At 42.4% G+C, this 18,490-nt stretch overlaps 2 protein-coding genes across 2 annotated transcripts in view; both read right to left on the bottom strand.

Annotated features, from left to right (window-relative positions):
- Window positions 1-4,996: 4,996 nt before the first annotated feature.
- Rps17 (ribosomal protein S17) lies at window positions 4,997-8,325 on the bottom strand. The gene is made up of 5 exons (XM_026388144.2): window positions 8,250-8,325; window positions 7,831-7,982; window positions 7,258-7,363; window positions 6,729-6,794; window positions 4,997-5,123 (listed from the first exon to the last, which is right to left on the bottom strand). The coding sequence occupies exons 1-5, from the start codon at window positions 8,250-8,252 to the stop codon at window positions 5,043-5,045; spliced, it is 408 nt and encodes a 135-aa protein (XP_026243929.1). The 5' UTR covers window positions 8,253-8,325; the 3' UTR covers window positions 4,997-5,042.
- A 3,024-nt stretch (window positions 8,326-11,349) lies between these two features.
- The window catches only part of Cpeb1 (cytoplasmic polyadenylation element binding protein 1), a 61,713-nt gene continuing 54,572 nt past the window's right edge, over window positions 11,350-18,490 (bottom strand). The window contains exons 8-11 of the mRNA XM_026388132.2: window positions 15,125-15,323; window positions 13,840-13,934; window positions 13,230-13,310; window positions 11,350-11,672 (exon numbers count right to left, since the gene is read on the bottom strand). Of these exons, the coding sequence (XP_026243917.1) occupies window positions 11,562-11,672; window positions 13,230-13,310; window positions 13,840-13,934; window positions 15,125-15,323 (486 nt within the window). The 3' untranslated portion in view covers window positions 11,350-11,561. The remainder of the gene's footprint in view (window positions 11,673-13,229; window positions 13,311-13,839; window positions 13,935-15,124; window positions 15,324-18,490) is intronic.

Raw genomic sequence — 18,490 nt, 5'->3', positions numbered from 1 at the left:
AAAGGCAAACCAGCCAGGTGCTGTGGTGCACACCTGTAATCCCAGCAACTTGGGAGGCTGAAGCAAGAAGATTGCAAGTTTGAGGTCAGCCTGAGCAACTTAATGAGACTGTCTCAAAATAAGAAATAAAAAAGGCTGGGGGTACAGATCGGTGGTTTAATCCCAAGTACCCATACCCTGACCCCCATACCCCCCCTCCACAAAAGGCTAACTAAGCCTAAAGTTAAGGAAGAAGGAAGAAAGGGAGGGCAAAAGTAAGAAAAGGATGGAAAGAGGAAGAAACAAAATAAAATAGATCATGGAAAAGCAAGAGAGATCAATACAACCAAAAGTCTATTCTTTCAAAAGATCAATTTTGACATATCTCTAGCTAAACTCTCAAAAAAGAAAAGATACAAATAACTACAATCAGAAATGAAAGCAAGGCTGGGCATGGTATCTCACATCTGTAATCCCAGCAGCTCAGAAGGCTAAGGCAGGAGCTCCTGTTCACAAGTTTGAGAGGAAGGCCATAATGTTTATGGAGACCATACCTCTAAATTAAAACAAACAAATAAAAAGGGCTGGGAATCTAGCCCAGTGGTAAAGCACCCCTGGGTTCAATCCCTAGCACCAAAACAATTTTTAAAAAAATGAAAGCAGGGACATTTTTACTGAACAAAGAAATAAAAAGAATTACCAGAGAAAACTATTAAGTATACACTAAAAACTTGAAGCTAAATGAAATGGACAAATTTCTAGAAATATACAAATTGCCTAAACTGTCTTAAAAAAGTAAATAGTCGTACAAATACTTCTTAGGAATACTTAGAAATAAAAATTAACATATGCCCAGCAATTCCACTCTGAGTCAAGTGTCAGTACCCAAAACATTGAAATCAGCATTTCAAATACATATTTGAACAAGCAATACAAGAGAAATACGAATAAACACATTGTACTATACTCAGAGACAAAAAGAATATAATTTCAATATATGTTAACAACATTGATGGACCTTGAAAATATTTTATGCTTACGGAAAGAATTCTGGCACAGAATGACAAATATTGCATAATTCCACTTATATAAAGTGCCTAGAATAGGAAGATCCATAGAGGTAGAAAGCACTAGAGACTACCTGTGATTGGAGAGAAAAGGAAATGAGGAGATATTTAGTGGATCAGTTTTTATTGGTGATGGGGAGGAAATTTTGAGTACAGCAAGTAATACCACATTATAAATGTATTACACTACCACTGAACTGTACACTTAAACTTTATCAAAATTATACTGTTACATATATTTTATTACAATTAAAAGTTATCATCAAATCCAAAAATTTTGTTCAGTCCATAAGAGTGAATGAAGTTTATTGTTCTTTATACATAGCAGATTTAGCTATTTTCCTTAAAATATTTGCTGAATAATACAATGAATCACCATAGGTTTTAACCACCTTACACTTTTACAAGTATAATTTCTCCAAATAAGCTTTTTTTCTGCTCCACATAAATTTTTGCTACCATTAGTTTTAACACAGTTCAGCAGATTCCCACTTCAGGGTAAGTTATACTGAATTAGTGATTTATCAACTTTATTTTTTTATTTTGGGGAAGGGGGATACTGGGGATTTAACCCTGGAGTGCTCTACCTCTAAGAAGCTACATCCCCAGTCCTCTGCATTTTTAAAATTTGAGACAAAGTCTTACTAAACTACTAAGTCTGTGTTGAACTTGCAATCCTCCTGCTTCAGCTTCCTGAAACACTGGAATTACAGGCATGTGTGATCATACCCAGCCTATTTCTCACCTTCAACAATTCTCCAATGGCAAATAGTCTTAAAATGAGTTTATTTTCTCTGGAAAAATTTCTTCACCATCAGTAAATAGCTTTCTTTGCCTGTCCAACCAATAATCCACTCAAAAGCTCATGATATTCCAAGTCCAGTTTTTTCCATTTTTGGTAGGATGATAAGGATTTAGCTTTTTTTTTTTTTTTGGAGGGGGGGATGCTAGGGATTAAACTCAGGATAGCATGCTAGGCAAGACTCTACCATTGAGCTACACCCCCAGTGGTAGTTCACTTTTTTAAACTCACTCGTTTTTTTTTTAAACTTTCAGAAATGGATAAAGCCATTCTTATATCAAAGTTCATCTATAAACCAGCCAGTTAGCTGACCTCTGCAGTTGTAAATAAAAAGGAAATGAGCATTAGTCATATTTCTCACAGTGACTTTCAAGCATTTGATTAATTTAGAAAAGAAAACATCAAAAAATGATACATGAGATAGTCAATTACAAGAGAACACTATTTACTATTATAGTAAAATTAAAAGTCTTGACATAAGTAATACAGAGAGCAAATGTGAATTTACAAATATGGGGGAAACATGCTTCAGTGAAACACCATGCACAGTTAAACAATAATCTGGGTTGCAACTGGGATCCTATAGATCTGTACCTTTCAGTTGTAGATGATTCTTGCCTAGATCCATGCAAATACAATTCTTCAGTTAGCGCTTCAGTTGACATCCTCATTGTGGAAGAAGTTAGTTGTGTCCACTACATTTATTTCTACATCCCTTTACTGTAAATAAGTTTGTCCTTCTCCTTTGAACAGATAACACCTTCTTAGTTCCCTCAATGAGTTTTAAAAAACATACACATCTTAGGTTCACTTTTATCTGAGTTGTTTTTCTTTGCTGAAAACAACAAAGAATGATATAGGTAGAAAAGAAATATTACCTAGAAAGTTTCTGGGGCATTTACAGAATTTCAAGGAGCAGAACATCCCTGACACAGAAGCAGAAGACTCTGCAGTCCATATTATGCCACAAGCATTATTCTGACCCAAAGAACCTGGGAGGGACAGCACTCCTGCAGTTTCACATCCAGCGCCACCCAGACATCTGTGTGAAACAGCCCTGGGGGAGAGGCCTAGCCAGCTGCTTAAAATCCACTGGGGTGGGGAGGGAGCTCTAATGAGCATTATTATTAATCCTGTACTACAGGTGAAAGAACTGAGGCTTAGAGAGGTTATCCATCCTGCTGGGGCACTGGTAACAGCTGCTTTGCCCTCCTCTAATGCAGTCACCTGGGCCCCTCTTTCTTCAACTCCCTAACCTGCAGCCAAGTTATCCAGCAGGAAAGGTCTTACAGGTGGAGTCAAGGACGTGCAAAATAACGGTGATGCTGCCCCCCAGTGGAAGAGCAAGGCAAAAATAAGCAGTAGCTAGTTTACCAGTTTCACATTTTATTGGTTTTTGTTTTGGGTACCAGGGATTGAACTCAGGGGCAATCCACCACTGAGACACATCCCTAGCCCATTTTGTATTTTATTAGAGACAGGGTCTCACTGAGTTGCTTAGTTGAGGCTGGATTTGAACTCTCGATCCTCCTGCCTCAGCCTCATGAGCCACCTGTGGGAGACCCTAGTGGGGGAAGCTCCTTTATGTATTTAGGTGAGAACAGTTGACCTCCACACCAAAAAAAAAAAAAAAAAAAAGAAAGAAAAAAAATGTAAACCAAACCTAGCTGTGAATAAGTAAGGGAAAAAGCTCACTACAGAATACTGTATAATGATGGAGTTGGAATAAAAACAGGTACCAAAGATAGTAAAAGATGAACAGGATCATAAGCCTCAAAAATATCTCACAATTTACCAATCTAAAAAAGGGGAACAAGTTTACTGTGGAAATCTACAATAAACCTCAAACTAAGTGCTCAGACATCATTAAACAGGTAACAGTCTGTCTCTCAACAGGAGCACCAAGAACATCATTTTTGTGGCATTCCTACAGAAAACACTAAACTAGGTCATACTGTGAGGGAACATTAAACATGCCCAAATTGAAGGACATTCTACAAAACTGGCCAATATTTTTCAAAATCTGATGTCCAGAGGCTGAGGCAGGAGGATCACAAGCTCAAAGCCAGCCTCAGCAAAAGCAAGATGCCAGGCAACTCGGTGAGACCCTGTCTAAATAAAATACAAAACAAGGCTGAGAATGTGGCTCAATGGTCAAGTGCCAGAGTTCAATCTCAATACCCAACAACAAAATCTGATGTCAGTCATGAAAGACAGGAGGCAGAAGGAACATGAAAACTAGGTACAGTGATGGTGGATGAGGAAAAAAAATCATAAAGGACATTGTTGGGAAAACTTGCAAAATTTTGATTGTGGACTAGATAATAGCATTTTATCAACCTTTCAAATTTTGAGGTGAGGCCCTCTGCAACTTAGACCCTGCCTCAAAAATGTAAAAAAGACTATGATAAAGCAATTGGGGGAAAATAAGAGCAAATATTTCAAAGTAATTTAAAAATTATTGTATCTGCCTGACAGATATACAAGATCAGTAAAGAGCAGTTTAGAGGCCTGCCTGACCTGGATCCAAATCCCAGTTTTGCCACTTCCTTGCCAAGTAATCTTGGCCACACATAAATGGGGATTAGCCTGGGCACCAAGCCGAACAGCTCTCCCAAACACACAAAGCCCAAACCTTATACTCAGGAGCTCACACCAGCTCAGCTACACTGATAGGAAGACCCACAGTTTTATATCCGCCAAAGCCCGTAGAGCAACTGGGACTGTATAGTGAGCTCTGCCTCTCCCTACAAACCAAAGGACACACCCTTTCCCCCCTTTAAGAATTCACAGCACACAAACCAACCTCACTAACCCTGGTGTGAGAAATCAGTTTTTAACCTCTAAAACTGAACAAGTTGGCTCAATTTATGTGTATTCTTAAGAGGGTGAAGAGCAAAGACCCAGGGCATGAAAGAGGAAACTGACAAAAGCATCGCAGCCTCTGGACATGCCCCAGACCTCCCTTCAGGCTTCAGTACACACATTCACACCTTTTCTTAGTACTAGGAATCCAGCTAACATTTTCTCCTTTACTGAATTCAGGTGAACCCACTCCTAAATCATAGGACATGGCTCCTTGAAATCTCAAGCAACTGCCAGCAGTTAACTCCATCCACACCCAACACCACAGATGACACAGGCAAAGTTGTTTTCCCAGGTTTATTGAAAATATTACAGCATAGCAGAAAGATTCAAACAGCTCCACGTGGTGTTTTGAAATTCATCCCCACAGTAGGCTGAGTGACCTGCAAGTTGGAGAGACTGCCGAAGTCCTAGAACAACAAAACGGATTCAATGTGAGCTGAACAGGTGAGATCTGTGGGTCTGCCCCATAGCAACACTGCGAGACTGTGCTGCCAGCCCCCATCAGTATGTAGTTAGACTGGTGGGACTCAGCACAAAAAAATGTCTTCTGCTGCTAGGGCCATAACACTGAGGAAGGTCTAGGCAGTATCTGAAGAACCCCTCTTCTTGAGCAGTTGGCTGTTAGGAGACTTCCACTTTCCACTAGTGATGTTTCTTCAACAATGCCTAGCTACTTAAAAATCTCTGCTTAAACCACTGTTTCTAACTTTCACAAACCTGCCATGCAGCTCTTCTTGTTTTCACAACTCATTTTCATACTAAAACAGTGCTTATTAAATTTGGTACTACAGATACACTGGCCTAGATATGTTAGAGGGTACTACTCTGCACTCTGAAAGTGTGCCAGCATCCCCTGGCTTCTACCCACTAGATGGCTGACTCGTGCCCTAGACAAGACCCATCCTTTGAGAATAGAATTTGCTCTCCATATCCATGGATCCAACCAAACATGGTTGAAAGTATTCAGGAAAAAACCCAATCTGTCTGAACATATATGCTCATTAGGTCATTATTCCCTAAACAATACTGCATAACAACTGACATAGATTTGACACTAAGTATAATCTAAAGATGACTTAAAATACAGGGCAGAATGCGTAGGTCATATGCAAATATGCCACCTAGCATCCAGATTTTATTACAGTGGGGGGTTACTGGAACAAATCCTCCATGACACAAAACGTCCTTTTCAGGACCAGCTTCAGGCAAAAGTTCAACACCAGGAATACAAGTTACCAAGGAAAGTGGAAGCAGGACCAGATTAGGGCCTGCTTCATTCTCCCATTTCATTCTCAAAAACCCATTTTACAGTTCAAACAAGGGGGAAAAAAAAAATAAAAAGGTGCATTTCAAACAAAGGTTATTTCAGAAGGGAAAGGTTCACAGCCTACAACAGTCTCTGTTTTTTGGAAACTGGGTGTTAGGTACATAGGAGTCCATTTTTTTTTTTTACTCTTTTTGAATGATTTAACATTTAAAGATAAGAAATGGAGAGGGGAGAAGCTTGAAGTCACCAAAAGCACGATAGACTTTTGAGGCCCATGGTACTTTCACCAACTTAATGTGAAAGGACAAAGATAAGCCAAAGAGAAACATTATCAAATTGTACTGAAAATAGCTGTCAACCATCTAAGTAGTGCCTGGTGTGTATCTACAAGTGAGATCACAGCTCATTTCTTAGATGAGCATTCAAACATTCAGTATCCCAAGGAGTGAGGCAGGACTTCAACAAAGGGGGTGTATGTGATAAGTCAGCCTCAGAACCAAAAAGAAAATGGAAGAAACTAAGAAGGATATACTGGATACCACTGTATTGGGATTATCTTGTGATGAGCACTCAATCAATTCTCAAACCACCCAGCACTCAATACTAGCTAAACCACTTTAAAAGCAATCTGTTTAGTGCCATTTACTAGTTGTGACCTTGGACTTGATCTACTGCCATTACAAATAGCAGAAAGCTACTATGGATCCTGACCAAGGAGTTCTTGAGAAATCTAAGGGACACTCACCAAAAGCTTCAGCATTTCCTTAGTGTCAGGATCTACTTCAATAATCTCCTGATCCAGGGCAGAGACCTAGAAGGGAGACAGACCCAAAATATCAACCACTGAGCTCTCCCTCACCTCAACTGTCCCCCATTCTTAAATTAGCAGATAGGAAGTAAAAACACCCCCCCCATACCCAGAAGAGGGGACTGGGGCTGGAGAGAAAGGTTAGGAACCCATAAAGTGATCAAGTCTGTTGTAGCAGTAAAAGAGGCCCCAAAAAGCTGTTCTGCTTTTATCTTCCTGTGCCCCCATTGACTACTCAGAAAACCATTAAGACAGAACTTGCATTTTAAAAATACTGTTAGGGGCAAGAGGTCTTTCATGTGGAAAAACAGACTTAACCTGGTTCCAAGAGGTCACAAAAAAGGCCACCAAACAGGAGATAATAGGCACCTACAAGTTGATTGAGGGTGCATTGGTAAAAAGCCTCCTGAAATTCTCAGTGGAGGTCCCTTTGGAAGCCAGAAACTTGAAGATCCAAAAAACTTACCTCAGGAACATAATTGTCTCTCCTTTCTCTCTCCTCTTCCTGCAGCTTGATGGAGATACCTCTCACAGGGCCTCTCTGTATCCGCTTCATCAGATGTGTGACATAGCTATAAGTACACACAGTAAGAACACACTGGACTTTTACTGGTACCCAGAACATCTGGATACACATCAGTTTTAGTTCTTTTCCCAGAGAGAAAAGAGGATTCCCCATCGAAGAACCTCCCACTCAGAACCCCTTAGTGAAGTATTTCTGTTCCTTTGGTTTCTCGCATATAGTTCTACCAATTTTTTGAGTAATAGCAACAGTGAGTAATTTTTATTAAAAGCAAATAAAAACCAAGTAAGACTTAAGTCCAGAGATCTGACTTCGATTACCTTAACCATGACAGCCAGTCATAACCCGAACATCCCAGCAAAATCTGCAAAAACAAACCTCCAACTCCTTCTGGAGTAACAGGAAGCTTGGCGCTAACAAAACCATGGGGGGGAGTCTTCCCCAAATCCGAGGACGGCAATTCCCACCGCCAGTCCGCGGTCACAGTTCTGCACCTTTTTCCAGGCCTTCACTCACCCTGCGATCTTGTTGCGGAGCTTCTTGCTGGGAATAATGGCGATCTCTTCGCACACGCGCTTGTTGGTATGAAAGTCATTGCCCAGGCGCGTGTAGTACTTCTCGATGATAACCCGGGCGGCCTTCTTCACAGTTTTGGTGCGAACGCGGCCCTGCGGGCAGAGACGAAGTCACTCGCAAGCCAGCAAGTCCGGGTTAAAGGACCAGAATCACCGCAGGAGAAAGGTGAACCTGGACGGGCGGGAGTAACTAGCGCCGACCACAACCCCAGCTCTACAAGAACCGCGCCCGTCGCAATTCCAGCCTAACGGGAACCCGCGTCCGACTGGCCCAAAGTCTCCCATTGTGGGCCAGGGTCCGGGAAAACTGAGGATGGACAACGATTGAGGAGGAGCGAGGACTCAAACGAAAACACCTACCATGTTGGCGGGTCCTGGCAAAAGAGGAAACAGGAAGTAAGAGAGAGGCAATATAAAGCGCCGGCCAGAAAGCCACTTCCGCCCAGGCGAGAATCGCGGAATTCGCTCGGGAGTACCACAGCGGCCTCTGGCGGCATGGGGCGGAAGCGGGGTGTTTCGCGTCCGGCTCCAGTGGGCGGTGCTACCCCCTCCGTTCTGGCTTTACCTAGTGGCCCAGGCCCTTGTCATGCTGTTCCTGTTAGGATGAGCTCTGGACCAGGAGGGATGCCTCTCTCCCACACACTCCAGGTCGAAAAGAATAGGTTTGAGGCTTGGGAAGACGAGGAAGGGATGGCACCCCTCCAAGGGACCTCATTGTGTCTGTGGGTCAGATTTGTCATATCTAATCTGGAGGAGAAATGGGTGTACTAAGAGAAATTTTCTCATTTCTTCGTTAGCTCAAACACACTATCAGTCTTTCCCTACAATTTATGTACAGTACTCCTTTAATACTTAGTGCTAAGGCACCTGTCAAGAAACAAAGGCTGAGCCCCATGACAGCAAGGGCCCTTTTGTTTAGCTAGTGCTAGAACAGTGCCTGGCACATAGCAAGCTCTCATTTAAATAAACTAGGGTCCTAGTTCACCTGCAGCACTCCCAACAAGTGAAAGTGCTTTCTCCTTCCTCTACCCACCACTGCAGTCTTCAGACTGTTTCTGCCTTACCCACCCCCCAAATCAGGCCTTTCTGAAGCCACCAGCAGTTTGTCCCTTTTGCCCTTATCAGCCTAGGGAGGGGAGGGGCCCGGCCCGCCCTCCTTCCTCCAGGTCCCCTCCCTGGGCTTGGGAGTCTTAGGTCACACTTAACTTATAGAAAGGCCAGGTTAGATGTAAAAGAGTCCAGGACTATGCCACATTCCTCAACTTGTCTCAGCCACTCCAAATTTGCAACTTATTGGGGATGGAGGGATAAAGGGCAGGAAGCCTTCACCCTGAAAGTAGCATGTGGACAAAAAAAAGGGGGGGGGGCAGGGATGCCTCTATGGTACAGGAAAGTTAAAGAGGATACAAAAAGGGTCAGAATCTCAAGAGTTGTAGGAGCTTCCTTTATCAGTAAACTTCCAATGAAGTTTAACCCAAACTGTCAGGCCCAAAGTACAAGATCACCTCTCAGTCTTGTTTGAGGGGTCTCCCCAGCCCTACCCAATATAAACTCTTCCACCTCATAGAGGGGATGCTTCAGTTTGCAGGTCTCTATACCTCAGACTAAATCATAATCTCCTAAAGAATCAAACAGCTGGGCTCAGCCTACTCTACCTGAAAAAAAAAAAAAAAAAAAAAAAAGTCATGAGACTCTGTCCCAAGTTCTGGAAACCTGTTAAGAGTCCAGTGATAGGGCTCCCTGAAGACCAGCAAAAAGCTGAATTATCAGCATAGACAAGTTCAAGAAGTTCAAGAGGTTGAGAAGCCTCCCAGGAAGAAACCTGCAGAGGCTGGGGTTGTGACTCAATGGTAGAGCACTAGCCTAGCATGTGTAAGGCCCTGGGTTCTATCCTCAGCACCACATAAAGAAATAAAATAATGGTTTTGTGTCCAACTAAAAAAATTTTTTTTTTTTTTGTTAAAAAGAAAAAACATGCAAGGGCTCACAGAAGATAAGAACAAGTGGCTCCTGATACCTGGGCAGATGTACTTGCACATCTTCCAAGCTTCATGTGGAGGCTGCAAGAAACTTTAGTATGAGAGCTTCTTACGTGAAGCAACCACCTACTGGAGAGGCATCTCCAAAAGTACATTTGGCTATGGAAGAGACCCAGAACTCACAAGAGTATGTCTCCCACATGGTTCCACCATCATCCTGGGCTAGAATCCCACCACAGAAAATCCAAGGAAACAAGTTTTTCTCAGGAATCTATCACCCACATCTCAAGATACAAAGACAAAGCCAGAATTCTGCTGCAACGTGTTTATTATGTGCCAAAAAAACTACACCACAGCTTACTCCACACATCTGTTGTAGGAGAGTGCAGTCTTGCCTGCATATACTACAATGAGGTAGAGACTTCACACACAGCTTCACAAAACCCACAGAGTAGCTGGGATATGCAACAATGCAACATCAGCTCAGCAGGAGGGGGGAGGGGGTTATGACACTGGTTCTTTGGCACACAGCTTCCCTAAGAGGGGCAAGTAGTATTAAAATAAAAGAAAAGAAAGAAAGAAGGAAAGAAAAGAGTCAAGTTTTCAAATTCCAGTAGCATTTCAGTCAACTGCAACTGTTGATTCATACATTCCTCAAATGAAATATATTAAGGAAGGGTACTTGTCCCCTCTAAAAGAAAGGGCTCCTGTGAGCCTTCATCTGCCCCCACCAAAAAAAGCAGCCCTTTTTTTTTTTTTAGCTCAGTTACAAAAGAAAAAAGTCCTGTGATTTTGTGATTAAAAACTTCTATCAACCCTCCCCCCCATGTAAGTGCAACTTAAGAAGGTGCAATAAACCATTTAAAACTATATACAGCAGCCACTCTAACACCGTTTTTCCGGTCCAGTTTCAAATAAAACAAATTTTTTTCTTGGTTGCAAATGCTTTGATTTGCAACTGTGAGAAACAGTGACCAGCAGTCCCCCCAGACACAAATTTGCTATAATGTTAAAAGCTGCCAGGAAAGAAAAAAATCTCTTGTTCCAAACGACTTAAAAACTGTTTTAAGGAGTGTAAAAAGGAACCGGTAAAAACCCTCGAGCGTAAAATATGAAATATGATTTTGGTTTAAATGAAGAGCAAAGTCTCCTTGTTGTTTACAGTAAAAAACACCAGCTGAACACTCAGTTTATGCCGTTCAGGTGGGGGTTAAATAAATGGAAAGGCACTGTATGGCAACTGCAAGAATGAAACCAATGAGACCTGTGCATCATCACCATCAGTATTGCAAGGAATGTAAAAAAGCGCTTTAATAAATAAACCTAGATGTAGGCATCCGTGTCAATACCTTCTGGACACATAGTTTTTTTTTCTTCTTCTTCTTTTTTTTTTTTTTTTTTTGCTTTTCATCTGCAAAATGAGGAACTAAAATCTGGGAAAACTACAGAGTTGCTTGGAGGGTGGTCCAGAGGGCCCTTGCCCTGGCACACCCCCTGAAAACAAAACCCAACAAAACTCATTGTGCAGTAATTAGTGCAGAAACAAAGACAGATTCAGCAAGTGCAAAGGTGACTACAATTTTCCCTTGTCCTCGGGAAACCAGCTCCCTGGTTGCCAGTGGCACAGTGGTACAGGCTGCTGCCTGACCTGCCAGCCTTGGGCTCCACAGGCCACTGGGCAAGGCCAGCTCCTCTAGCTGGAATCTCGGTTCTTCTGGTTCCGCATCAGGGGACTGTGGTGACGCAGACCTTCCATGCTATGCCGCCAGTGCCAGCAGCTCCGGCAGAAGTACTTGAAGCAGACCTGGGGATAAAAAAGGAATGTCATGCCTATTTCAGCATCAGGCATAGGGGCTGTTTGCATGAGCTGCTTGTTCTGCTTGGAGAGGACACCGGAGACCCCCATGGACTCTGTGAGGCTAGAAGAGATGGTTCCTGCAAGCCCTCCAAAGCCCTGGACCAACCATAGCAAATCCAGTCTTATTTCTGTGGGTGCTCTTAAGTAAATATGTTGGGCTCCAAGTATGTACAAATACTGTGCAGTTTTCCTCTCTCGTAACAGCATCTGGTCTTCTATTCCCCTACCCTTCTCACCTCCCACAGAGTAGCTCTATCACATGGCTGCTAATATGAGAGAATGTCTGAAAAGCTGACTACAGATTCTAATGCCAGGCTCATTTCCCAGTAAGTGAGGAGAGATGATTGGGTTTGGACCTCAGTCTCAGCACCAACTCTTGCTAGCTGGGTAACCTCAGGGAAGTCTTCCCCCATTCCTCCACCCCATACCAGAGAATCGACCATTGAGCCACATGCCCATCCCTTTTTGCATATTTTATTTCGAGACAGAGTCTCATAGAATTGCTTAATGACTAAGTTGCTGAGGCTGGCACTGAACTTGCAATCCTCCTGCCTGAGCCTCCTTAGTCACTAGGACTACAGGTTTGTGCCACCATGCCTGGCAAAAGCTGTTAACTTCTAAGCAATTCTCTGAAAATGGGGACCACCTGTGAAAGATTTGGTCCATAAAAGACCTCCTGAGAAGGTTGATCAGAAAGATACTCATTTTTAGGCTTTACCTAACTATCCAAACTTCAAACTCACTTGGGAGTCTTAGTTTGATTATCTAACCAGAGACTCCAAACTGAATGAAAAGTATTACTACAAAACAAACAAAGCTAAGCATAAGTGGACTACTAGTGACCTAAGAGGCCCCAAAACTTCCCCCAAAACTTGTCAAAGTGTGATTCAAACCAACAACACAGACGCCACTTGGAAATGTGTTATAAACATGAAATATCTCAGGATCTACCCCAAACCTACTGAATCAGAATCTGCATTTCAACAAGATTCTCTGATGAGGCATATGTACCTTCTACTTTGAGAAGTAATGCCAAACACATCCAGATCCATCCACACTCCACCACCCAGAAATAGTCAATAGAAAGTTTCCATGCTGCTATTTCTGACAACTGTGGGTATGGCCCAGGCATAAAAATCAGAGCAGTCCAGAAGGGGGTCCTTGAGTTGGGAAAAATCCAAAGGGTCTCAGAGCCAGAGCAGCAGTACCTGGCTCACAGGTACCACTGAGCCAACCACACAGGTATCTACAAAACCACCCACCAACAATGTCATTGCATAGCAGCAACCCAGGAAGAAGGCTGAAGTATCAAAATTCAATTCAATAAGCTTCCCCAAGAGCTATGGTACAACTATCTATAGTGTATCCCATGACTACTACCTATTCCTCTGTGTTCTCAGACATTATGAGGTACCTCAGAACTCCGACACTCGATGTCACAAACATGGCTTAATTTTTAATTGACACAGGGACTTCACAGACGTCAGTGCCCAGGGAACTCACCTGATCTCGACAGAAGAAAGGACCAGGTTGAGAACTGCAGATATGACACAGAGAATCTTCTAGATAGGGGTCAATCTGAACCTGCAGAAAAGTAACAGAGGAAGATGAAATGGCTCTTCTCACCAGGAGGCTAGGTGAGCTGCAGGAACGCATTATTGGGCACATTATTGGATATTTGTTTTAATGGCAACTAGAGAGAATTATGGGAAGAGAACATAGACAGCGAAACTAGATGGCAGATTCACACCATGCAGAGCCACATGGCTGCCTTGAGGACTCAGACAACCACACCCCTTATGGCCTACTCTTTTCAGAAAACTGTACCTTGGCCCTCTATAGGCAAGTGTTCAGAGGATTCAGAAAAGGGATAAAGGGAAGTAAGCTATTTAGCAATACCAGGTGAATATAACAATGAGGGAAGCTGCCCGCTCTCTCAGGTGGCTCAATCATCTCAGTTCCTTTCCTCCTGAGCCTACGAAAATCAGGCCCACCCAATCGTCATGTTAATTCTGTGGTTTGGTTCACTTTCTCAGTCACAGTCCTGCCCTGGGTAGTAACTAAAAACCAAGTCCCTCTGAGATGCCCCAGAGTAAGGGCATACACCACTTACCTTCTTGGTGAACTTGGTAGTTTTGATTTCCACAAAAGCAGCACTGACTGCTTTCAGGTAACTACGTTGGTTATTGAATGTCACACGACCAGACCCTAGAAATAATAGACATGGGCTTACTTTCTAGCCAAATTCTCCCAAATGCCATTCTTCAACACTCAAGAAACCCTACTTCTATAGCAGTGCTGTCCAACAAAAATATGGGGTACTTACATGATTCTTAAGCTATATCAAAACAAAAATGGTGGAATTAATTTTAATATTTTATTTAACCCTGTGTTCAAAATATTTTAACATATGGAAGAAGCTGCATTTCAAGTGCTCAATCATCACATTTAGCTGGTGGCTACCATATTAAGGTAGTTATAGACTACGTTGTCACAAATCATTCAGAAAAGGGACTCTTCCAGTATAGGAAAATGCACAGGTAGGGGTAAGGGTTCAGGGTAAAAACCAAGATGCAGACAGAATATCTCTCTGAAGAGGAGGCCCAAAAGACACACCCCTTCTGGCCTGGAGATAACCTGGAGTCCTAGGAGAAGAACTGCAGAAGCCTCATCTTGCCAAGTGCCGCCTCCGCCTCTACAGTCTCTGAAGTCCTTGTTCTCAATCTGTGGCACAGCACTGATGAGCACATGGTGCTCCTTCCTGACCAGATTCAGTGTGGGTGGGCAGACTAAGCATCTGGGGAGGTGGGTTACCATGTCTTGATCAGAGAGTTCAGGCTCTGCTCTACCTCCTAACCCATCAGAGGTTAGGAGTGGTCAGACTGAAACCCAGTGGTCAGACCAACAGACTCACCTAACCTGGGACAGTCAGGCTATGACTGCACTGTTACCCGACCCGAGTCACCCAGAAAATCCTCCCCCAGCTTGACCTCGTTTCTGACCTGAGACAACACCAGAGCTTCTCAAGAATTTTTAATAAAGGAAACTGGGTAAGTTCATAAAAGTGTGACCTTTTAATAAAATATTACCCATCGTCTATCCCAAACTGGTTTGGCTATGAACTTTGAGCTCTCAACAAAGTTCTTGTCTAATTATCACTAATCACCTTGCAGAACCTCTGATAACTTTTTTCTTCTTTGTGTGGGAGGTGGGGGTAGAAGGCTGGGTGCAGAGGGTCCAATACTGGTGACTTGTCTAGAAAACATGCTATGCCACTGAAATAAGCTGATCCACAGACCTAGGTCAGGCCTCTTTCTCCACTCCCAAGAGAAAGTACCACAATCTTGGCCTATTCCCAGGGGCCACCAAGCTTTCCCACACAAAAATAGGACACTTACCAATGGGATACTTGTGCTTATCTGTGTCAATCCCAGCATACACGACTCCACCAAATAGGTCATTCAAGATGGCAGCCAGTGCCTCAGCATTGAGCATCCCATGCAGGGCACCAACAAACACTGTTCTGCTGGGGTCCAGCCTCTGAGAAGGGCTCCGGACAAAGTTGCTGTCAGCCAACACCCAGGGGATCACCTGCACCTGAAAACCCCCCAAAGGTATATCAGCCCTGGCAGAGAGCCACAGAGAGAGGCTCTTGATTGGCAGGGAATATGCTCTAAAAGTAGTATAGTTGGGGCTACTGAGGCCTATGCAGGGGTGAGAAGGCATCCTCACCCATTTCAAGTCCACAGGCATCTAGTAAGACACCCTTACCCATCCCAATTTGAATTTTACTGAGTTCATGTGTCTAGAATGCTGAAGGTAGAGGGAAGAACAGCACTCACTCATCCTGGAGAGTAAACAAAACTGTTCCAAAATGTCATACCCCAAAATCCAGCAATCTGTCACAATCTCCAACTGTATGTTCTAATCAAGGGCCACAAAAATTGATTAACAGAAAGTGTGGGTCCTCAAGAAAGGAAGTAAGGATCTGAAGAACAGAGGGGTGAGCATGCTAATGATATTTGTGAGATGGTCACTGGCCCAACATATGCACCAGAGGACTTGTGTCAGAAACACACGAAATGGCAGAAAGTCACACACAGAGACCCCCGAGATCTTGAGTTACACCAGGTTAGGAGCTGACAATGTCTTTTACCTCTGAATTCTCTGGGTCTGACCTGGTAGGAGGTCACATGAAATGAGTTGACAGATGACCAGATGTTTTTAGAAAAATAATCTGTGAAGATCTTTTTTTTTAAGTCTTGAAACAAGAAGAGATATGAAGCAGAAACCAGGAAGGAGGCAAAAACAGTAATTCAGATGACAGGTGATTAAGATCTGAACAAGGCTGGTGGCAATAAGCCCAGAACAGGACAAGACCAAGTAGATTTTTTTTTAATATTTATTTTTTAGTTTTCGGTGAACACAACATCTTTCTTTGTATGTGGTGCTGAGGATCGAACCCGGGCTGCACGCATGCCAGGTGAGCGCGCTACCGCTTGAGTCACATCCCCAGCCCCCAAGTAGATTTTTCTTCAGATCTTCAGAACTCAGACCACCTGAGCATGGTAGGCAAACAAGGAAGAATCAGGATTGATGAGATCTAGGTCTATATGACTCCAGGATGAGAGGAGCCAGCAGAATATGAAAAATCCCATTTTACATACCAAAGAGTTTGGAATTATAGAACACACAAAAGAAGGGTCCCCAGAAAAGGGGGACTCAGAACAGGAATCTAGAGAGCAGAGTGGATAAATTATCTGAGATGAAAAAGAAGTGAGGGGGGAGTCAAATACTGTGTTTATGGTGATGGTGGTGGTCACAGTGACAACAGAGTCAGATGGGCTGGGGCTGAGTGGTAGAACACTAGCCTAGCATGTATGAGGCACTGGGTTCGATCCTCAGCACCACATAAAAATTTAAATAAGTAAAATAAAGGTATTGTGTCCATCTACAACTAAAAAATATATATATTTTTTTTTTTAAAAAAAGCCAGAGAAGTAGGAGAACAAGGACAGCCTACAGACAATGCATCAGAGAAAAATACTAAATCTCTACAAGGTGACAAGAAGGGAATGGGAGATGGGAAAGGTGTCACAGAAACACCAGAGAAATGGTCTGTGGTGTGAACATCACAGTCTCGAGTGTGAAAGCAGGGCACATGGGAGAAGCAGCATGTGAACTAAGTCCTGGAATACAATGAACTCTTGCTTGCTGCCCGAGAGCCACAGAGCAAGACAGGAGAGAAGGTAGGGGGACCAGGAATCACCATGGGCAGCCAGAAGATGAACTTGCCCTGTCACTAAGAAAGTGAGTGACACCAGGGAATACCCATAAAACAGAGTCAAATTTGTTACATGGATTATCAAATGTGATATGTTCACCCCAGCAAAATAGGTATTTTTCTGATAAATATTTGAAAACAAAATATGAGGTGATTGGTATGCCACTTGACCTGATCTGATTATGCATTATATACATGTACTAAAATATCACAGTGAAGTCCATAAAAATGTGTTAATTTCTATTTGTTGAGAAAAATTATTTGTAAATAAATATTTTATATTAAAAAAATTAAAAATAGGGGCTGGGTTGTGGCTCAGTGGTAAAGTACTCACCTAGCATGTGCAAGATGCTAGGTTCAATCCTCAGCACCACATAAAAATAAATGAAATAAAGGTATAAAAAAATTAAAAAATAAATGAGTTGAAATAGGTTTTCCTGCTGGAATAAAAGAAGAAATAAGTATTTTTCCCCATATCATACATCTTAAAAAAGTAGATTATACTTTTTAGAGTAGTTTTAGGCTCACAGTAAAACTGAGGAGAAAGTACAAATATTTATCATATACTAACTCCCTGCCCACCCCCGACATTTGCCTAGCATCCCTTACCATCACATTTTGCACCAGAAGATAGATTTGTTATGACTGATTAACTTCACACATCACATTAAGTCCCTAGTTTATATTAGGTTTACTCTTTTTTTTTTTTTTTTTTTGGTGGGGTTGAACCCAGAGGGGTTTTACTACTAAACCCTTTTCATTTATTTTGTTTTGAATTAGGGTCTCACTAAGTTGCTTAGGCCTTGATAAATCGCTGAGGCTGGCTGCAAACTTGCGATCCTCTTGCCTCAACCTCCCAAGTAGCTGGAATTGCAAGCAATTGTGCCTGGCTAGGTTCCCTCTTGATGTCTGTTGAACATTCCAAGTGTTTGGACTAACATGTAATGACATGTATCTACCACTATATGCTGAATTATATGTATTATCATACAGAATAGTTTTGCTGCCCTGAATATTCTTTGTGCTTTGCCTATGTATGCCTCTCTGATCTTTTTAATAAGAAAGGTTATTCTAGCCGATGAGGAAACAAAATTTCAGAAACATAATCTAATGTTTTAAAAGTGATGTGTTCTGGAATCACATTTTTAAAAACCCTACAACAATTCCTGAACTCAAAACAAATGGTCTCAAATTCTATCCACTAGAACCAATGGATCGCCTATTATAGTCAAGATTCCTAAACTCCACCCAGACTACCCAGTAAGCCTGAGACAAGGATCTGCTACGAGATCCCCAGTTGAGATAACTCCATAATGCCAAGAACACCCAGGCTGAAACCAAAGAAGTATAAGGAAAGAGTTATATAGAGAAAACTAATAAAGCCCTGAATGAGAATGAAGAAGACATGGTGGGAGATTTACCCACTATATACTGGGAGGTCAGAAGAGCCAAACTAGAGAAAGTACCTGTGGTTTTACTA

This window comes from Urocitellus parryii, chromosome 6 (genome assembly GCF_045843805.1).
Source record: "Urocitellus parryii isolate mUroPar1 chromosome 6, mUroPar1.hap1, whole genome shotgun sequence".
Taxonomy (NCBI): domain Eukaryota; kingdom Metazoa; phylum Chordata; class Mammalia; order Rodentia; family Sciuridae; genus Urocitellus; species Urocitellus parryii.
The sequence above is the reverse complement of the archived record's forward strand: the minus strand, read 5'-3'. Positions and strand labels throughout refer to the sequence as shown.

What these genes read in the sequence shown, in the direction of transcription:
- Rps17 (XM_026388144.2), bottom strand. An exon ending in CTCCGCAACAAGATCGCAGG is followed by an intron (nt 7,364 to 7,830) that starts GTGAGTGAAGGC and finishes GTGTACTTATAG; the next exon opens with CTATGTCACACATCTGATGA. An exon ending in GAGACAATTATGTTCCTGAG is followed by an intron (nt 6,795 to 7,257) that starts GTAAGTTTTTTG and finishes TCTCCCTTCTAG; the next exon opens with GTCTCTGCCCTGGATCAGGA.